Source organism: Siniperca chuatsi, linkage group LG13 (genome assembly GCF_020085105.1).
Source record: "Siniperca chuatsi isolate FFG_IHB_CAS linkage group LG13, ASM2008510v1, whole genome shotgun sequence".
Classification (NCBI taxonomy): domain Eukaryota; kingdom Metazoa; phylum Chordata; class Actinopteri; order Centrarchiformes; family Sinipercidae; genus Siniperca; species Siniperca chuatsi.
This window is the reverse complement of record NC_058054.1, coordinates 29,637,502-29,657,707: the sequence shown is the minus strand read 5'-3', so window position 1 is coordinate 29,657,707 and position 20,206 is coordinate 29,637,502. Positions and strand designations below refer to the sequence as shown.

Sequence of the window (20,206 nt, the reverse complement as noted above, 5' to 3'; positions counted from 1 at the left end):
TAGAACTTCACCAGTAACTACCCCAGACCCTCATTACCAGTTAATTAAATCAAATCTATTAGGAATTATCTGCTTAAACCTGGGAGGAAAACCTTCAAGGAAGCTTTCAAACCCTCAAAAGTGCGAATAAGCTTTTGTTCTGAAATGTGTCCTTTTCTTTCAGCATGAATTTGGAAGTTGCTTGTTTGACCTGTGAACAAAGCTCATTTATTGATTCCCAAAACTTCTGTTCGTGGTCAACTGAGTGGTTTTTGAAGTTTCTTACTTGAGGCTTTATTTCACAGGCTGAAGACACTAACTGCCTAAAAATAAAACATTTTGGAGACATTGTTTTTAACTCACACCATGATCAGAAAGGAAGCAAAGACATTTTTCACAAACAAATTTACAGTTTTTATTCCAAAAGCAGCGTTTGTGAGCTGAAGCCTTTACACATTCTATCTGAAGAACAGGAAAAGGGTTAAAAACCTCCATAATTTAAACATTCATTTCACAAAAATAACATCCATTTATTTATTCTCAAACAGGTAACAAAGAGCTACAAAATGACTGGAGATCTATGCACAGAAATAAAAACGTAGAAAAGTCAGTGTGGCTTGACTGTACACAGGTGGCTTCCTGATCTGTTCCTCCTCCTCTTCTTCATGTCATCAAGTGAACTTATACGTGCGACTGTCAAGGAAACACACTTTTGTCCACAGCACGTATCACTGCCGTCACAGTGAAAATACAGCTAATGCAGTCTGAAGGGCAACACACACCAGCAGCGTCTTTACTCAACACATTGGGATGTGCCACTGGCCTTTAATGTTTAGTCTGCCCATTGATTTAGATGGGGTGGACAAAATATTAGAAACACCTGAAGTTGAATCAACTCTGAAACTCTAAAACTGAACATTAGAGCCTTCATGAAGGGAGGGTTTACCGCAGGACTGTTGGATTAGACGGCATTAGTTGTAGCTAGGTGGACCTATGAAAGTTATTACTCATAACTGCTGTACTGTTTTAGACCGTGAATGGGCTGTTCCTGCCCTCCACACAGTTATTGGCATTGTTTTAAGTGATCGTCACAGTGGACATCATGTGTTTTTGTTGTTGCTGTGAAGTAGCGATGCGCTTGGAAGAGCAGACTGATTTGAGTCTGTACCACATTACCACTCAACAATATCAACAAGAGTGTGTTCACTCGCCTCAAGCAGGTTTCAAGTTGATTTGAGTCCCACAGTGAAATGAAAACCGGTCAGCCGTACTGTACAGTACAGTACGTGACTTGGAGTAAAATGGCCAGAGGTTCTGAAACACTGGTATGGTCCTTTCAATATGTAGAAACTAACGGATTTTTTTCAATATGATGAAACAACTAAATCTGACATAAAAGGAAGTATTTACTGATGCTGTGATATTAGGAAGACTATTATTATTATTGTTTCCCTGTCAGTGTAATCCAGGTGCTATCATGCTAAATGGCAGAAATGATGCAGCGAGCAGCAGTTACTGTCCTATAAGAAGCTGTAAAGGATATGAGTCATAGTCGAGTTTCTGGGTCAGTACTCCCGTCAGGATGAACTCAGCGTTGTGGACATCTGGACAAGAAAGACAACATCAGACACACTACAAAACACATCAGCACCGGTTCGAATGCAACATCATGAGCTCATCTGGCGCTGCTGGTCACTTTGTATTGTTTACTGAAAGGAGATTTTCATCATCAGTAGTGCTGTGGAGCCATGGCTTTACAAGTGGCTCCCTGTTTTGTTTGCATTGTGCATGCGCACAAGGACTCAAACTCACGCCCTGCCACTGGTTTCACAGTATCCCACCGACTGACATTCGGTGGCGGTAACACACCAAGAAATGTAGCCATGTGCCAACAAAGGCAGAGAAGAAGAAGACGGCCGGCTAGTAAACATGGAATGTAGGATTTAAAATCGTTTTTTATACGGCTCTGCTAAATGTTTTGAAGATGGAAATAGATTCAACATGTTTGTTAGACCTCAGATAAACTTTAGTTTACAGATTCCAGATACAATATTACATCACTATCAGAGCTGAATGGACTGAGTGACGAATCCAATGCAAGGTTTATTAGAAAGAGTAATATCAGTAATACACGGGAGCTACAAACACAGTCCTGTTCCCTTTAACACACACACACACACACACACACACACACACACTCTCTTTGTTATTAGGCTACTATATATCAATTCTTTGTTATTGTCTTTTATATGTATGTTATGGCAAAATTAAAGGAACTGGAGGTCCATAATTTCCCTACATGTACTTGCATAACTAGTATTTGACCAATAAACTTTGAACTTTGATAAAAGGTAATATATGAACCTTTGGTCAGCTTCAGGGGGGTGATGTCATGTAGGAGCTGTTAACAAATACCCATCATGGCATCTGGTGACGCTATCAACAAGCTGTTCTTTAAAGTATGGGACTGAACCCGATCGGACCCTGTTTTATCTTTTCCAGAGGCAAACGTCTCGGCTATTTCCGAAATCTGGGAACATTGCTTGAAAAAGCTCTGAAATCCCGTCATTAGCTGAAGGATCGGCGCTTTGCTGCTGCGTTGAGACACCACGCAACCTCAGCGCGCAGCGTTGGAGCGGCGGCCATCAGCACTCGGAGGTCAGCAGTAGATGATGAAGCGGTGGTGGGAGGGACAGCGGCGTAGCACAGAAATGTGCGATGGAGACCCACTGTCTGCATCCCATAGCGGCTTTGTGGCTAGCACTTAACATATGGGACCGGACAGCGTTGATCCCCATCGAAGCTGCTCTTATCCTTCCGACGCACAGCGTGTGCCACACGGTTATTTCCAGAGAGGGGCCTCAGCCATGCTTCAAACTCCTTCAACGTCCGAAAACCTTCATTTCCCCGTTAGCTAGCTAGTTTAACACCCAGGCATAAAGAGACATTCGTTATCAAGCAGCAGTCCGTCAGTGAGCGTGCTATCGGTTGTCCTTTCTACGTGATGTCAAATCTGACAGGATTCCAGATCTAAACTAGACAGAACCCCATTACACGCCTACGCAACGATTTCATTTACACAAACTTTAATATACAGCCTCTTTAGACAAACATACATATTGAAAAAAGCTACAAAATTTAATACCTAGGAAAATGGCGTTTCAGACTTTTTAGTAGCTAAACTTTAATACTTTCTAAGAGCCCGCGTACAACATGGTAGAACACAGTAAAGAAACACAGAAGAGCAGTGTAAGGATGAGATCGGAGTTTGATCGGCTGTGTTTTAGTCGATACCGGTCTTTTAAAATATGCCCTAGACTGTGTGTGTGTGTGTGTGTGTGTCTTACCAATGTTTTTCAAGAAGTATTCTCTACAGAGGTGGAGGTCATTGTCACAGGATATTAAGATGATTTCTGGAAGGTTCTGCAACAAAAGACCAACATGTATTTAGAACTAAATAAATCAAACGTTTGTCAAATAATCAGAGGTGTTTTACCGTCTGCTGGTTTTTTATCTTTATTAATAGTGATGCTTATTACTGAGTTTGTTTTATTTGAAATCAAATGTATTAAATTATGAGTTATTATGATCACCATTTCTTAACACCATCACCTACTATTGGCTGTGAGGACTTTGAATAAAAATGTATTTTGTATTATACCAAACTAATTTTGTTGCATATTAAAAACTTTTCCAGGAAGACACAGCGTTCTTAAGGACATACACTTGGACAGTGGACAGGTGCATTAAAGAATTCCAGGTATTTTTAAGGACCTTGTTCTGTTTATGCTCCATGATCTTTCTGTAGGAGGGCTGTTTGGCCAGCAGCTTTCCTCCAGCACTCTCCAGGATGGACTTCATGGTGCTGAGGCTGGGGCAGATCCCCGGGGTGAGGTAGAAGTACTTCCCCTACGTCACCCATCACATGAAACAGACAGACAGAGACACAGAGGCAAAGAGACAGTCAGACAGTAAATGGCAGCTGGACTAATTGACAGCACTGTGTAAGGACACCAGTGGTCTGAGAATGCCCTCTATGAAGATCCAGTATGTCCATTCTTTCCATCTGGTTACTGCTGCAGTCCAGCTGGTCAGTGTGAAGCGTGTTGTCTTACCTTGAAGAGCGGTGCACTGTGGGCTCTCTTTAGTGACTCCTCCAGACTGAAGGCAAACAACACCTCCGCCTCTGCATCCCTCAGAGTGTAACTCTGCTCATCTGCAACACACACACACACACACACATTAGACTACTGATTGAAACACTACACACGAGGAAAAGGGCCTACTGAAAAAAAGAAAATCAATAAATAATTACATTTTCAATTTCTACATTAATTTCATAAATCCTAAGTCTTTTCAGGAGGATCTTGTAGACAAAGCTTTCTTGCAGTTTCAGCCGTGATATAAACACACACACACACACACACATACCCACAAACTTCTGGCTCCTCCAGCTCTCCTCCAGCCACTCTGGGCTGACAATGTGTTTGACCACAGACATGGCAGTGAGGAACTTGACGGTGCGAGTCACCTTACTGGCCAGCAGGTGAGTGACTTTCTGACTGCTGTCTGCTACTTCACCACCTAAAGCATGTAACCTCTGCAGGGGAGGAAGAGATGAGGACAGAAGCCATCAAACAGCGAGAACATTTAACAGCAGGAGACAGGAGAAGCTAATGTTGAGATTTTAGAGGCTAGTGACCTCTTTGAGTGCAAGTGTAACACCAGCATTCTGTGTGATTCTGTTTAAATGATGTGGCTTTGCGAAGTCTGGCGCTAACTGGGATACAAATGACAAGAAAAGACACAATAATACAAAGTGATCAGGCTGACTTTACCTTTGTGTACTGCTGTACTTGTGTGGGCTCAAAGCCTGTGAACATGACTCGAGGAGTGGACTCTGGAGGAAGCTTCTTACTGGGGGACTGGATCTCCTCCAGTCTGCACACACACAATGTCATGGTAATTTAGACAGTCGATGATTGGTCAATCTCTGCTGCTTCATGCTGACTAACAACCTATACCCAGATCTACTGTACTGACCTGGCCTTCTTGTTGGCAGGCATGTTGGTGGAGTCAGTGATCTTCTGCTTCTGGAGCAGCTGGAGACACTAAACACCACACAGACATAACAGAGACACAATCAGATGAGCCAACACAGCACACACGTAGTGCAGCATCTATCATTTACTGCCTGTGCCAGTCTCTTCTATCTGTACTGACGGAACAACATGGAAGCTAAATGTGAAACATTAAAAAGCATTACATCAAACCAGAGAGATGAGTATAGTATATTCCAAGTCAAATGTTTTTTGTTTAAAGTAGTTATATTGCATAAGTTCTGTTACATAAAGCAACTAGTGCAAACCCAATACAAATATGTTTTGCACTGAATATATGACAAAATAGAGTTTTTAGGGCATTGACAGCTCATCCCAAAGTTGTTGAAGTTGTTGTTGTTCAACAAACTCACCGCCAAAGCTTCAGGAGATACTTTGATCGGCGTTCTCCAAGCAGCTACAGAAAAACACAAAAGCCAGTGCAGAACAGTTTCATTTACACACACACACACACACACACACACACACACACACACACACACACACACACAAGGCATAAAAGGTTTGGCAATTACAACTGATACACTGATGTTTAAATATTCTTTAGACATATCAAGGTTAAGGCCTTACTCATATTCCTGTCATGTAGAAACACTGTACATACACATACATGTTCCTACCATAGAAAACCAAATACTACTTTTTGACTGCTTGCAGCTGTGCATAAGACACTCCACCAAGCATACTGCTACAGAGGAGTGTGTGCAATAACTGCCTGGCTTTTTGTGTGATATTTTCTTTCTTTCTTGAACTTTTTTATTCTATTACACTTTGCCAACTGTCCCATTATAATAAAACTCAATATCCAACATAAAATAACTGTATTAATGATGGTATATTCAGCTGTACATACCCAGCAGGTTCTGGACGAGCTGTGGGTTAGGCACCAGTGGTTCAGGGTGTGTGTAGATGGAGTATCTGCTGTGCTGTATCTGTCTCAGTGCTTCAAAGTTGCCCAGCAGTATATCACACAGCCACTGGGCATTCACACATGGGATCTTCCACTCCTTGGCCTTCTCATATTTAAGCCCACTGGGTCTGAAGAGAGATCAGCAAGACAACCATATCACCGACACTGTACCTGGTCCTGCACAGGCCAATATGTGGCCATATTCCATTTTGTTCTTTTCAGAACTACTTCATCACTGTATATGAGATTCTACAGTGAGGCCTCACTGAATAAGACTTTCTGTTCTGCAGCACTAACACATGCTATTCAAACGCCATTACAGAGACCAAGGTAATGAGTGCAAACGGGTCCTTGTGATGTTAGAAATGTCTTGACTGCCTGGTAGTTTGGACTTCTGCTGTTTAAGGGTGGACAGACTCTGAATGTAATGCTGACTGCACACTTTTAAATCTGGCAGGTAGGTCATCCCGCAAAGTCGTGTTTTTGTGGATCTTACTCTTTACATATGAGCACGGTGTTACTGCGACACAGATATCCGGTGTATCTGGCACCAGCCAGGTAGGCCATCAACTTCAGGTCATCCCGGTCAGCATCCACAAAACCTGTCACTGATATAATCTGAGAGGAAAGACAGCGACAGAGAAAAGGTTAGAGTACAGAGATGACAGAGACATACAATGGTAAATAATAAGAGTCATTTCTACAATGTCCAAGGTGTAAGAGTAATATAAGAGTAATATTGTAAGGGAGTGTTGGGTTTCTCCAAGGCTGTGCTTTGTCACTGATTCTCTTGTGATTATCATGGACTCAGTCTCAAAGTGTGGGACTGGACTGTGTCCAGTTTGGTGACATTAGGACTGCACCTCTGCTCTTCGCCAGTGATGTAGTTCTGTTGGCTCCATCAGCCTGGGAGATCCAACATACACTGAGGTAGTAGGTTAGCAACCTATTGTGGAGACTGATCATTGCTGCCCCACATGAAGGAGTTTATATATCCTGGATTCTTTTTCACAAGAGAAGCTAATAAGGTGGCGTAAGATCAACAGATGGCGTTATGTTCCTTTCACATGTCTCTGTGACATTGAAGTGTTTCAGGTTTCTGGTCAGTACGCCTCCCAGTCAAGCTATTCCGGGAAATTTAAAGACGGAGGAGACTTCTTGAAATCTCAGTCTCATTAAGATTTTCACCTGGTTAAATAAACTGGGAAGTTGAGGATTCCAAAACAATTTCCTTGATCAGTGCGTTCATCATTTTCAGCATTCAACACAATCTCCTCCATGAAAACTCTGCACTCTGGGCTTGAGTACCAGACTGCGCAACTGGATATTGGACTTCCTCACAAACAGACCCCAGACAGTTTGGATAGGTGCTCACACCTCCTCCACTCTAGTGTTGAAGTGCTCCGCCCCCTCCTGTTCACGCTCTACACCCATGACTGCAGCCCCCAACATGGAAACAACTGTGGTGAAGTTTGTGGATGACACCACCATCATTGGCCGGATTAGAAACAACGATGAGAATTCATATCGGGAGGAAATCAACCATCTTGCAGAGTGGTGCACAGAGAACAACCTGCTGCTCTATATCAGCAAAACCAAGCAGCTGATCGATGATTTTAGGAAAAAGGAGGCAAAGACACACACCCCTGTCTACATCAGTTAGAATACAATATTATAAAGACTACGGTCTAGACCTGCTCTATAGGAAAAGTGCAATGAGATAACTTCTGTTATGAATTATGGTACCAACTGGTACCAACCTACTTGAGCATCAGTGATATCGGAGAGGTGTGGTGTCTGCGCAGAGCCCAAAAGACACTAAAGATCAGTACCCACCCCAGCCATAGCCTGTTCACCCTGCTGCCGTCTGGCAAGCGATACAGAAGTATCCGCTGTTGTACCAACAGACTACAGAGCAGCTTCTTCCCTCAGGCTGTGAGACTACTTAATTCATCCTCAGAACTCCACCATGTAAAATAGTTTTCATTTCTATGGTTTATTATTTATTCACTGATCTACTGTGTATCATTTTTGCATGTCGAAGTGTCCTTGGGCAAGATACTGAACCCCAAATCGCTCCCGAGGGCTGTGCCTTCGGTGTGTGAATGAGTTAGTTTCTTTGTACTGATGAGCAGTTGGCACCTGCCATCAGTGTGTGAATGTGATATGTTGTGTGAAGCGCTTTGAGTGGTCGGAAGACTAGAAAGGTGCTATGAAAGTACAGTCCGTTTACAAAACTAAATCTCATTATACAACCCTGTGTTGAAAAATGATCAATACATCTATCTTGTAAGTACAGCAACAGATTTTAGGCTGGTAACAATCGTGACTGTGTGAACCAAAGTAGCAGTTGTTTGTGGGAGTTGGACCTACGTGCTGAGAGCAGGGTTTGGCTCCAGGAGGGAAGGCGAAGGGCAGATGTAACGTCCGATGAGGAGGTACCATCCTCTTCCTCTTCAGTACAGTGTTGAGCCAGTGGGCTGTTACACATCGCTTCCCCTCTCTGAGTGCCTGGCAGAGAAAACACCACAAACATCAACATCAGTGACAAAGATTACAGTTGTTCACAACTGAATCAAACTTGGTTAAACTAAATTAAATCAAGGAGACATTCGTCAGGCTGTTCAGTCAGCACGTTCAGTAGACTCCCCTTTCTGTTCAAGCTATAAACTTTCAGATACTCAGATACTCTTTTCCTGTCAACATGTTTAGTTTGTGAACTCTGTATCTTCTGTATTGTATAGCTATACTGTATGTACTGTATCTCCCTATACTTAGATATGAAAAAGATACTGACGCACACTGCATGTTTTATAGTGGTACTTACTACAGTTGTGTATGTTCTGTAAGCACACGTCCTTACCTGTACATACAAGTTGCTGACTTGACTCTCACACAACAGGTGTGTGCAGCGGCTGGTCAGGGTGGGGTCAACAGCACCTCCACATGCCTGGATGACCTGAAGAGTTTAGTAAACAAAAACTAATCCACAACATCTTTTACCATTTTGTCTCCATCTTTGATGCTAAGCTATTAGCAAGCTATTTCTGTGTCTTTTTTAAACACATGTTGAATATCTAATAGGTCCCAATGACTCACATGGTTCAATGTAACCACTCACAACATAAGCTGCCGGTCATTTATCCCAAGCACTTCTAAATAAAGATGATCATCGTCTTGCTTTTTTGTGTGTGACTGAGTGAGTGTCTTACCCTCTTCCATGTGGCCAGGAGTTGTTTGTCAGCCATCTGTTCTGGGTAGTCAGCAATGGCAAACACACAGCCCAGCAGGAAGCCATCCAGTGGAACTGAGATTTGGAATAAAAAGAGTTTACACAAGTGAATCTGCAGGTTCAACAAAACCATGTCAAGACCTTTTTTAATGGACCTGGAACTGAGTTTTAGACCAATTTTAACATCCAACATAGAAACAAAGGTTCTAAAATCACACCGTGTAAAGAAATCTTCTCAGGTAAGTTTTGCAGTTGCACCTCTCTCGGTCTGTCCATACGCATGCTCACCACTCGAGGAGTCAAAACTTCAAACATCTGAATCAATAAATTCCTTCCTGATAGAAACACTATTTAGCAATGCCGGGCAGCGCCCGACGCACAAACACCACTGATCAGAGGAGGGTCATGAAGGAGGGTCAGCTGTCGTATCAGTCTCAAATCCTGACACCTGAGTCCCACATCAAGACAGGCAAGTCCTAAAACCTAAACGTCTACACAGCTTTTGTGTTCTTCCACAAATGTAATGCCAATTCCAAATGTAAATACCAACAGAGTAGTAGTGAGAGTAGTAGTGGTCAGTAATATTTCACTCTGGACCAATGTGTTAGACCGGTACAACATTACAGCCTGGAGTGACCATTCTCACCCTCCACGCTGACTCTGGATGTACTCACTGTCTTGTCCTGGCTCGTGTCCAAACAGCTGAGAGATGTGAGGAGGCTGCTGGAGCTGAGGCTGCAGTGTCGTCTGCTGCTGCTGCAGAGCCTGCTGGTTCTGATGCTGCAGACCCTGCTGCTGCTGGTTCTGCAGGTGCTGCTGCTGCTGCATCTGCTGCATGTGTTGCTGTTGTAGGAAATGCTGCTGCTGCTGCTGCTGTAGATGCTGTTGGTGTAACTGCTGTTGATTCTGCTGTTGCTGCTGTTGCTGTAACATCTGCATGCGTTGCTGCTGTTGGAACTGCTGGAGCTGTTGCTGCAGCGCCTGTTGCTGCTGCAGCTGCTGTAAACCAGGCCGTAGGAGCTGCTGGGGCCGCAGCTGCTGCTGGGAGAACGCATGCTGCTGCTGCTGCTGCTGCTGCGAAAACATCTGCTGTTGGTGCATTTGCTGCTGTTGCTGCAGAAACTGTTGCTGCTGTTGAGGCAACTGTGGGAACCCTTGTTGTTGTGCAACCTGTGATTGTTGCTGTTGGTGATGTAGCTGCATCATCTGATGCTGCTGCTGGAGGTGCATCATGGGATGCTGCGGTTGCTGTGGTAACTGTTGGTGTTGTTGCTGGGCAGCCTGGTGTGACTGTTGCTGTTGCAGTAACTGTTGCTGCTGCTCTGCTGTGAGGGGCTGGCCAGCCAGTTTGGACTGATTGAACAGAAGAGGGTTGGTACTGTTTGGGGTCTGAGCATGGCTCTGGTTGGTCTGCTGCTCCAATGGCTTTGTCTGATTGGCTGTCAGATTCTGGATGATCTGCAACAGAGGGGGTCAAAGAAAAAGAAGCTAAAATGTAGAGAAAGCACTGATCTACATGATATGAGTATTTTAATCTTGATGTCATCACCAGTCCATATTCAGTAATATTAGATTGATATTAATCATGACGTGTTTGTCTTCCTCAGGTAGAAGTTGACCTGCAACTTTCTGATGTTAAACTCAGACAAAACTGAAGTTATTGTATGTGGCCCCAAACACCTCTGAGACACGTTATCTAAAGATATAGTTGCTCTAGATGGCATTGCCCTGGCCTCCAACACCACCATAAGGAACCTCGGAGTTATCTTTGATCAGGATTTATCCTTTAACTCCCACATGAAACAAACTTCAAGGACTGCCTTCTTTCACCTACGCAACGTTGCAAAAATCAGGTACATCCTGTCTCAAAATGATGCCGAAAAACTAGTGCAAGCATTTGTTACTTCTAGGCTGGACTACTGCAATTCCTTATTATCCGGCGACCCGAATAAGTCTCTTAAGACTCTCCAGTTGATCCTAGTCTGGTTCTACTCGAGGTTACTGCCTCTTAAAATTAAGTTTTTCCTTGCCACTGTCGCCAAGTGATTGCTCTTGGTGGGAATTGTTGGGTCTCTGTGAATAATATTATAAAGAGTACGGTCTAGACCTGCTCTGTAGGAAAAGTGCAATGAGATAACTTCTCTTATGAACCGGCGCTATATAAACAAAACTGAATTGATATTTCTTACATGTGCTACGTTGGCAGGTCGATTGGCCGGCTGCATGTCGGAGTTGTTGGTGATGTTGCGGAGGGTTCTAGCAGCTGGGCTCCACCCAGGGATACCCTCTGGAACTGATACACCTAAAAAACAGAAACAGTTGAAACCTTCATCAACAGGATACTGAGTTAGAAACAAATAACACTTGTCAGTAAATTACATTCACCTATTTCGAAAAGCAAGATGAAGTACATATAAAAATAAAACCGATTTTGAAAAGCTGTGCGATCTCAACCTGCAGAGTACCTTCTGTGTTACAGTGTTAATTTTGGCAGCTATTTTAACGAAAATGCTTGTTAGTTTTATTCACATTTTACTCATTTTATCCCTCAGTTTTAGTCTAGTTTTAGTCGACGAAAGGTCGATACATTTTAGTCAACTTTTAGTCAAAGTGTTTTCTCTCTTTAAACTAAACTAATTCATTACCATCAAAATCACACTAGTGCTGAAACATTGTGTCGATTAATATGCCCACCTGGCCTTAGAGCTAAGAAATCATACACAAATATCTTAGAAACAACAGCTTGACTAGATAGTAATTGCAATGCTTGTTCAGGGCTTTCCATTAAGCTTTTTCTGGTAAGGACTGGAGTAAGGACAAGTAAGCGAAAACGGATCGAGCATAATTACAAGTTGCTTGTCCAAATATATAAATAAATAAACTTGCAGGCTATAAGCGTTACAACAGCAACACGTTACAACACTGACACATTAACAGGTCTGAAAACGCCAACATGGTTTTCCCCCATATGTTTCCAAAAAGTTTACTTAAATTATAACAAACTGACATTAGCTAACACATTAACCCAGCCAATATTTGCCTGGAAGCCAGGCTCATTCATTAATTTATTACTGCAAACTTTTTTTGTGAGGAAAAACTGGCTTCCAGCCAGGCTAAGCCAATGTGGCTTGCTGGCAAACTTGCCACAAGTTGATATAGCCGACTGCCCAGTAAAATTGACTTAACGTTAGCAAATGTATATGCTTAGTTAACATTAGGACTTACAGTTAGTGACTTCAAGTGTCTCTTCAGATTGGTTGAATTCATCCCACCTAATTTGTAGCCACAGGGCATCTCTCCATCTCCCGTTACTACAGTGTATTGTGTTGTCCTTTCTGCTGAATTATAAATAAAGTGTGTCCAAAGATCTATTCTTTTTTTCCGACGTTGTTGTCATTAACTCGCTGTTGGTTTGGGACAGCATCTGCAGATCATCAATCTGCACCACACGTCAATCATTGACAGGGATGCACGTTTATATTTTGACAGACAGACTAGATGCACAATTGGGGGAAAATATTCTGCATTTTGTTAAGGTCGTGGAAAAAAGGTCGTTGACGAACATTTTTCGTCATAGATTTCGTTAATAAAATTAACACTGCTGTGTTGCTTAACAAGCTCGGTGTGGATATTTGGTATAGAATTGTGTAAACTCAACTGAACCATCTTGACGCAGTTGCTTACAAAATGTAAATGCTTAATGGGCTTAAACTTTCAGTAGGCCAATGGACAATGTCATTATTTATTAAGAAGGTTAATATTAAATTGAGTTTAGAGTACGAGCTCCAGGGACATTATTAGGGATTGGAGAGTGAGAGGAACAACTCTTAAGAGCTGAGAAGTGTATTCGAGCACACCTGACCAGTTTAAGCTAAACATGGACCTAAGTACAATACATTTTTAATCAGAGTCCCAAATCAAAAGCCTAAAGTGATGAATTACATTTCTTATTATTTTTGCTAAATACTGTGATGAGCAGGAGTGTTAACCAAGATAGTCCATCAGTACTGATGATGTACTACGGATGGAAACAAAATTATTTTATTACAACTTTTAACATATAAAATGATCTCCAACTGATTCAGAAGCAACAATTATCAGAATCTTTGCTCTTTAAGCCCCTATACACTGTATGATTTTGGACCGGCCCAAACGTAAGTCAATCTTGAGAAAAACATGGTGAAATATTAGGTTGTCAACACAAATGGTAATCCTAGATCTCACTGTGAGACACGTCCACTGACGGCCCATGTAGAGTTTTGGAGACCAAAAAGAACTTGCTTCAAAATTTAGGGCCGAATTGTCACAGTGAGACTGCTGCTACGACGCACTCTACACACCGTGTCATCAGAATACGACATGGAATGACGCAGAACACACTTTGTCTGTCAAAGCACTTTGGAAACTCTGTTTTTAAAGGTGCTATATAAATAAAGTTATTATTATTTGAAAAAACTGTGCTAGACAGTTTCAACGCGAGAGGTTCAGATGGATGACACTTCCATTGTAGCGCTACGACTCAGCAGCCATTCATCCCACAATCTGAGCTCAAAACTGAGATCATAGTCTGACACAGACTGAGGAGCTATGTAGCCTTGTGGAAGAGGTTTATGGACTTTCCTGACATACTGACCCTGCTGTGTGGTGTGACTGATGGCAGCAGCAGCAGAGCGAGCCTCAGCAGGCATGGCTCCTCCACTGCCAGGTACAGGAGGCACAGTGGCACACAGGTTGATCAGCCCACTGCCTGTAGATGACACTGGGTCTTTGCTGCCAGGTGGCCCAGCCCGCCGTCTGGCTGTGCCGGTCGGAATAGGGGGGGTCGGTGTGGCGACTTCAGCTGGCGTCCAGTTCAGGTTGGTGCCCTCCTTCTCTGTGGAGGAGTCATCGTCAGAGTCGTCGAACATGCGCTCGCTGCGGCGCTCAGGTTTGCGGGGGGAGGTTGGAGAGACAGAGTTCAGTTTTTTGGGTCCTGGTCGTCTGCGGGGGCTGGACTCCTCACCAGATGAGCCACCGCTGTACAGCCGGGATCGCCGGGGGCTGTAACTTCCATCTGAATGGGAGTGCTGGTCATATGACTCTGCTTCGCTCTCCTCCTCTTCCTCAGGTTCCACGTACGTGAGTCTGGGGTGATAGAGCACCTCATCCTTCCTGCCTTTGTCTGTAAAGGGTGAAAAGAGGGAATGAGCAACGATTGTTGGGTATCAACTGACTGGTTTATATCCGATCACAGTGATGATTGGCCTTCCATTTTTTTTGTTGGAAATATATATGTATATTCAACGTCTCATACATCATACAACGGTTCATAGATATCTTACGAAAAGTAATGCACCATTTTTCGTGCATAATCCTCCAGCAACCAGCAACAGGTGTACCGGACCTTCGTCGTCATGGTAACAATAAACATGTGGTTAACGTTGTAAAACGGTCGTAGTTTGGTTAAGTTTAGGCACCAAAACTACTTGGTTAGGTTTAGGAAAAGCTCACGGGTACGGTTAAAATCAGTAAGATACGTTAGTAACTAACAGTATGTCACGTGACGTAAGCACGTGACTTAACTTATGTAGGTTGCGTAACTTTACTTCCGTAACTTTACTTCCGTACATAACTTAAAATAACATTGACTTTTGGTTTCACACGGGACACAGACCCCGGTCTCCCGGGTGAAAGTCCTGTGTTTGACCCTTCCATCCACCCCTATATATTCTATATACTTCCTCATCTGACTTCCTCCTTTGATCCCGTCATAATTACTGAGGCCACTAGAGGTCGCATCCTAATGATAAGTGTAACTGCCTCGTGGGTCTTTAGCTGCCTTTAGTGGTTGAGCCACATATGCATAAAGGTAGCCCAGAGCAATGAGAATGAACACAAACACACAGCAACCAAGTCACAGTGAGTGCTCCCGTATTGATGTCCCCTCCATCATACAGATGACATAAAACTATATTTTAACTAAAAGAAGTTAAAACGATTTACTGATTATTGAAATTGTTAATTGTTAAGAATTAGTTGACTAATTCTCTTTAGCACTATAGGGTAGAGCCACAACGATTAGTCGATTAATCGTCAGAAAATTAATCGGCAAATTGAATAAATCGATTAATTGTTTCAGTCATTTAAGTAAAAGTGCCAAATATTCTCTGGTTGCAGCTTCTTCACTGTGAAGATTTTATGCTTTTCGTTGACACATATAACAGTAAACTGATTATATTTATTTAAGGTTTGGAATCTGAACATGTGACCTTGAGCTGTGGGAAATTATAACAGGCATTTTTCATTATTTATGACATCTTATAGGCCAAAGAATTCATTGATTAATTAAGACAATCTGCAGAATAATGGACAATGAAAATAATCATTAGTATCAGCCCTACACATCCTCAAAACTCAGCCAGCACTTCATATAATCAAATCTGAATAGAAACAACATCTGCAAAAGAATAACCAAACTATGCAAACTAAAAAGTCAAATGAATGCATAAATACATCAGAGCGACAGCACGAACGTTACCTTTAACAGAATCTGTTATCCAGTCCGGGGTGACAATCTTGATGCCAGGGTGTTTCAGGGCACACTCAAACTTGGCCTGGAGGGCAAAAAATACATTAGATAATTAGAAGCGCCCATAAAGATGAACATGACCATCTTTTATTTCCACTTGTTGCGTAGGTGCATCTACGAAATGCGTTTTTACGTCACATGAGTTTGTGTAAAGAACCTTAGCTAACTTAAGATCAGCACTGATGGTAAAGACCAATAATTCCATGACAGAAATTCTCAGCAATAACATGCAGAGTGAAACCAGTAAAATGGTGAAGATTACACACAGGGCATGCACTTACCCCCTTTGGCTCCTTCACCACTAAGTGGGTGACCTTCTTGTTGAGGTTAAGCTGACATTCTCCTCCATAAAAGGTTACGTAAGCCCACAAAGTGTTGAGATCATCTGGAAGCTAACACACACACACACACACACACACACACACACACACACACACACACACAGAAATACATAAACAATAATGAGCTTAAGATGCTGGACTAGTCATGTATATTAAAAGTAAAAACTGTCAAAGTCAGCCCAAGGCCCATAGAAGCGTGTAGGGGACTATATTCAAATGGTAATGTAAACTTGAAAATGAAAATGTAATTCCACAATAGCATTATCATTTTCCACATGTCAAACAGCTTTTCCTTTTTCATTTTAATATGGTCATAGAACGGCCATACAAGTATGTGAAAATGAAAATTAGATTATTTCATTTTCATTTTTACTCAAATAACACGCATATGTTGAAAATGATAATGCTATTGTGGAATTACATTTTCATTTTCAAGGTTACATTACCATTTGAATATAGTCCCGTATACGCTTCCATAAAGGCCCGACTTCCCAAAGGGCCTCCATCAACTGAAACTGTGCCTTTGTCCAAATAGTGAAAAGTGAGTAAAGCAACAGTGAACGTACTGTGTCTGTTTGGAAATAAATCATGTCTTCACCACAGAATAATTCAACTGATCTCTGCTGTCTGGGTATAGCTCTCACAATTCCATGACATGTACATACAGAAACCTTGAAAATATTAAAATGGATTTCTTGAAGACAGTTCTCTGTCTCTGTCTTTATCTCTCTCTCTCTCACACACACACACACACACACACACACTTACCCTGGGAAGACAAGCTGTCACACCAAAGAATATCTGTCCTGATTCTGGGGAGAATCCAGTAACTCTGTGGTGTTTATGGTTATGGAAAAAAGCAACAAAAGGTAATGCCACTCTTATGGTAGAATTTTGATGAATTCCACATGTTCTAAAATCCGTTGGGCTAATGAATCCCCTAGAAAACCTTTCTAAATGTCTGGAATTCTAAACATTAATATTGTGCTGTTATTACCAATGTTAATGGTTTTTTTTTTTTAAAAAACATGTATTTTGGACTTGATGGCGGAAGGATACGGTAACAGGTCTCCACATCTGACGGAGAGGATCACCCAGGACGGCTGGAAAACATGAAGAGAACGATAAGTTAATGCTTGATATTTACTTCTTTCTCTCAGTTACCCTAGTTCAAAGCAGCTTTAAATCACTGTTACTGTTTGACCGAGGTTAAATATTAACATTAAGAAAATTTACAAAATGATCGCCTCCCACACAACCAAATGAGCACATGTTCTGTTTTTATGCATTAAAGGAATAGTTTGACATTTTGGAATTCAGGACCAATTTTAACCCACAATAAAAAGGAAGAAATGGTAAAAAAACTTTTAAAACCCCCCAGCCTATTTAAATATAAAGGGACATATTAAGAACAATGACACAAAGCGTAACCTGGGTTGAGTGTGAACACCTCTTACCTTGACAACAGGCAGGTCAAAAACCTCTCTTGACTCGCCCACCTCAGGGTTGTCCCCGTCCTCTGCAATGATGTGAGTGGCCAGAGCATTGTAGGACACCTCCTTCCCTTTTCCTGCTTTCAGCAGCTGCACTACCTGGAATATCAGCAGGTCAAATTCTCCTTCAGTCCAGACTGGCTTAAACAACACCACCAACATTCTTCACAATGTGAACACTGGCCAAAGATCATACAATATAAAACTAAGAGACATGAAAGTTCTCAAAAATACTTGAAGTTACTCTGATAACACCGCTAACCTAGAGGTTTTATGAGATAAAGCAACTGTTCAGTTCATAGCAACACTTTGAAATAAATAAGTCATTAGACAGGTGTTGGAAAGAGCATGACAATTATAGCAGGCTTTTAAATGAGATTACAGCGAGAGAAAGTAGGGTTTCCCTCAGAAAATGAGTTTGATGCGATGGTAGCTGCCACAGGATGTTTAGAAGTTCTGCTTTAGACAAAAATAACAGAGCTGTGGCCCTGTGTGCCTCTCTACAAACACAATTTCAAACTCACTTCAACATGGCAAGTGACCAGCAAGGCTGCTTATTTTCTCCTAGGTGGTGAGCAAAGGTGTGTTCAGGCTGATATTACAAATACGGCCGTCCCATCATGTCAATGAGACATCTGTATTGGCAAAGCAGGGTCACCGAGCACCTGGCTGAACCTCGCCACGATTCAATGCAACATTATCTGGCCATGCATTTTGTTAGCCAACCTGATATATGCAACTGCAGAAGGTCTTCCATTTACACACAACATTAACACATGCTGCTGTGATTAATAACTATGAAGCAAACGATCAATCACTGTCACAGAATCCTGACAGCATCTCTGTTTTGTGATCATTTAGTTAGTAGTGACTACATGTCTATCAAACACGTCCAAAAATGGAGAATCTATCCATTGAATTTAAAGAAACACTAATGGATTTCAAAGGCTGCAGCGCTTCAGCAAAGCATTTGTCAAAATCAGATCCATCACTTCTTTATCCTGCCTCTAGCAGCTGCTGTGTGACAAGTTTCACACGTTTCAGTGAATTTGTTAGCAAGGGCCTCATTTGAGCAAGGCATCCACAGCAACCCGTGTATGGTGCCTTAGCAAAGAGACATGGAAGAACAGAAACAGACAGTGGCACCTTAGATCTGACACCGTCAGTGTTGGGACTGAAAGGCAAAAAGACGACACACTAAGGCATGATTCATAAACATCCGGAACATCGTTCCCTCAGAATCCAAAAGAAGGTTTTGATCTGACTGAGCTCAATAATTTACGTTTTTGGTGAAAAGGCTCCACGAACTACATCTATACTGTATGCTCCCCTGCTCTTATTTCACTTGAGCAATAACCTCACAAGGCTGGTGTTTCACTTGACAACGATGTTGCATTTCATTTACTGTTAAAATCACATTACTTAATGGGAAATACCTGCTCATACGTCGCCTCTGCTGTACATAAACACCTCAAAGACAGGTGCGACTAGGACTCACTATTTGGCAGGAAGTATAGCTCTGTGCCACAGGTCTCCTGTACCAACGAGTGAAATAGCGGTGGTACATGCGCAGTATGAGGCGCCGAATTAAGCAAGATGTTGATAGTCACAGGTTGAAGCAAAATAACACTGTGCATGATCCTGTACACCTTCGTATTTCACCACACATCAGAACAGCGCTGTAACGATACTGAGGTTGTTGAGCGGTCAAAAAAGCAAGCTAACAAACGCCAGCTTTATTACTAGCTTAGCAAGTCCCGTGACAGATAAACCGCAGGCTATAAGCTAGCAGCTAACCATCTGTGCAACTACGAAACTCATTGCTAATGCTAAGGGGCTGCAGGAAAAGTGCAGTGCTACGTAGCTTCTGCACAAAATGTTCACAGTCACGTCGAGTATCATGAACACAGCCTCACACATAACTTTACAAGGTGTAATATAGGGCTAGTCACAACACTTTAATGTTAGCCAAAGAGCAAGCTCACTGCTTTTCATGTAGCATGTCAGCCAGTTAGCTAGCTGATTAGCTTCTCCTGCAGCACCTTATTAGATTGAATGGTGCTAGCAAGTTAGCATGCTACCAACTTAGCTACAAGAAGCTAACGTCCAGAGCCTCACCTTTTGGTCAATGTCCCCAACCACGTAGAATTTGACGTCTTTGAAAAGTTCATCGGGAACCTTATTTTCCTCCTCAGACATGATTGTCCATTAATGTCATAGGATTCTTTTTGGTATTTAAAAACCAGCCGAAGGCTAAAAGAGGAAAGTGTCTATGTTACAGCTGCTGCTTTGGAGCGTACAGTAAACCGGGGACACTAGCGCCAAATCGCTGAGCGCGCCTTGGACTACAGCATTCTGAAATCCAGAGGGGGGTCGCTAATATATTATTAGTTGTGTATTATTCTGTTATGTCTTTTATAACTCTCTAATGCATTGTATCGCCTAATGTGGCTCTCTCTAAAGATGATTTGATCAAAAGTAATAATATAACAGATTTGCAGGGACGGGAATTTATAAATACTTTTTCTAATGGACATGTAATCCCCCTGTAATACGAAAATTC

At 42.2% G+C, this 20,206-nt stretch overlaps 1 protein-coding gene across 1 annotated transcript; it reads right to left on the bottom strand.

Annotated features, from left to right (window-relative positions):
• Positions 1-369: 369 nt before the first annotated feature.
• Positions 370-19,975, bottom strand: paxip1 (PAX interacting (with transcription-activation domain) protein 1). Its single transcript, XM_044219539.1, has 23 exons — positions 19,762-19,975; positions 17,608-17,742; positions 17,210-17,253; positions 16,919-16,982; positions 16,091-16,201; positions 15,759-15,834; positions 13,875-14,402; positions 11,431-11,543; positions 9,916-10,699; positions 9,222-9,316; positions 8,873-8,968; positions 8,383-8,520; positions 6,506-6,627; positions 5,953-6,137; positions 5,453-5,496; positions 5,023-5,090; positions 4,818-4,920; positions 4,411-4,579; positions 4,095-4,195; positions 3,754-3,888; positions 3,327-3,402; positions 1,523-1,583; positions 370-666 (listed from the first exon to the last, which is right to left on the bottom strand). Exons 1-23 carry the CDS (start codon positions 19,840-19,842, stop codon positions 651-653), a joined length of 3,345 nt encoding a protein of 1,114 aa, XP_044075474.1. The 5' UTR covers positions 19,843-19,975; the 3' UTR covers positions 370-650.
• Positions 19,976-20,206: the final 231 nt, after the last annotated feature.

What these genes read in the sequence shown, in the direction of transcription:
- paxip1 (XM_044219539.1), bottom strand. Translation starts at nt 19,842, where the DNA reads ATGTCTGAGGAGGAAAATAAGGTTCCCGATGAACTTTTCAAAGACGTC. An exon ending in TGACAGCTTGTCTTCCCAGG is followed by an intron (nt 16,202 to 16,918) that starts GTAAGTGTGTGT and finishes TGTGTGTGTTAG; the next exon opens with CTTCCAGATGATCTCAACAC. An exon ending in ACCGTGCTCATATGTAAAGA is followed by an intron (nt 6,138 to 6,505) that starts GTAAGATCCACA and finishes ATCTCTCTTCAG; the next exon opens with ACCCAGTGGGCTTAAATATG.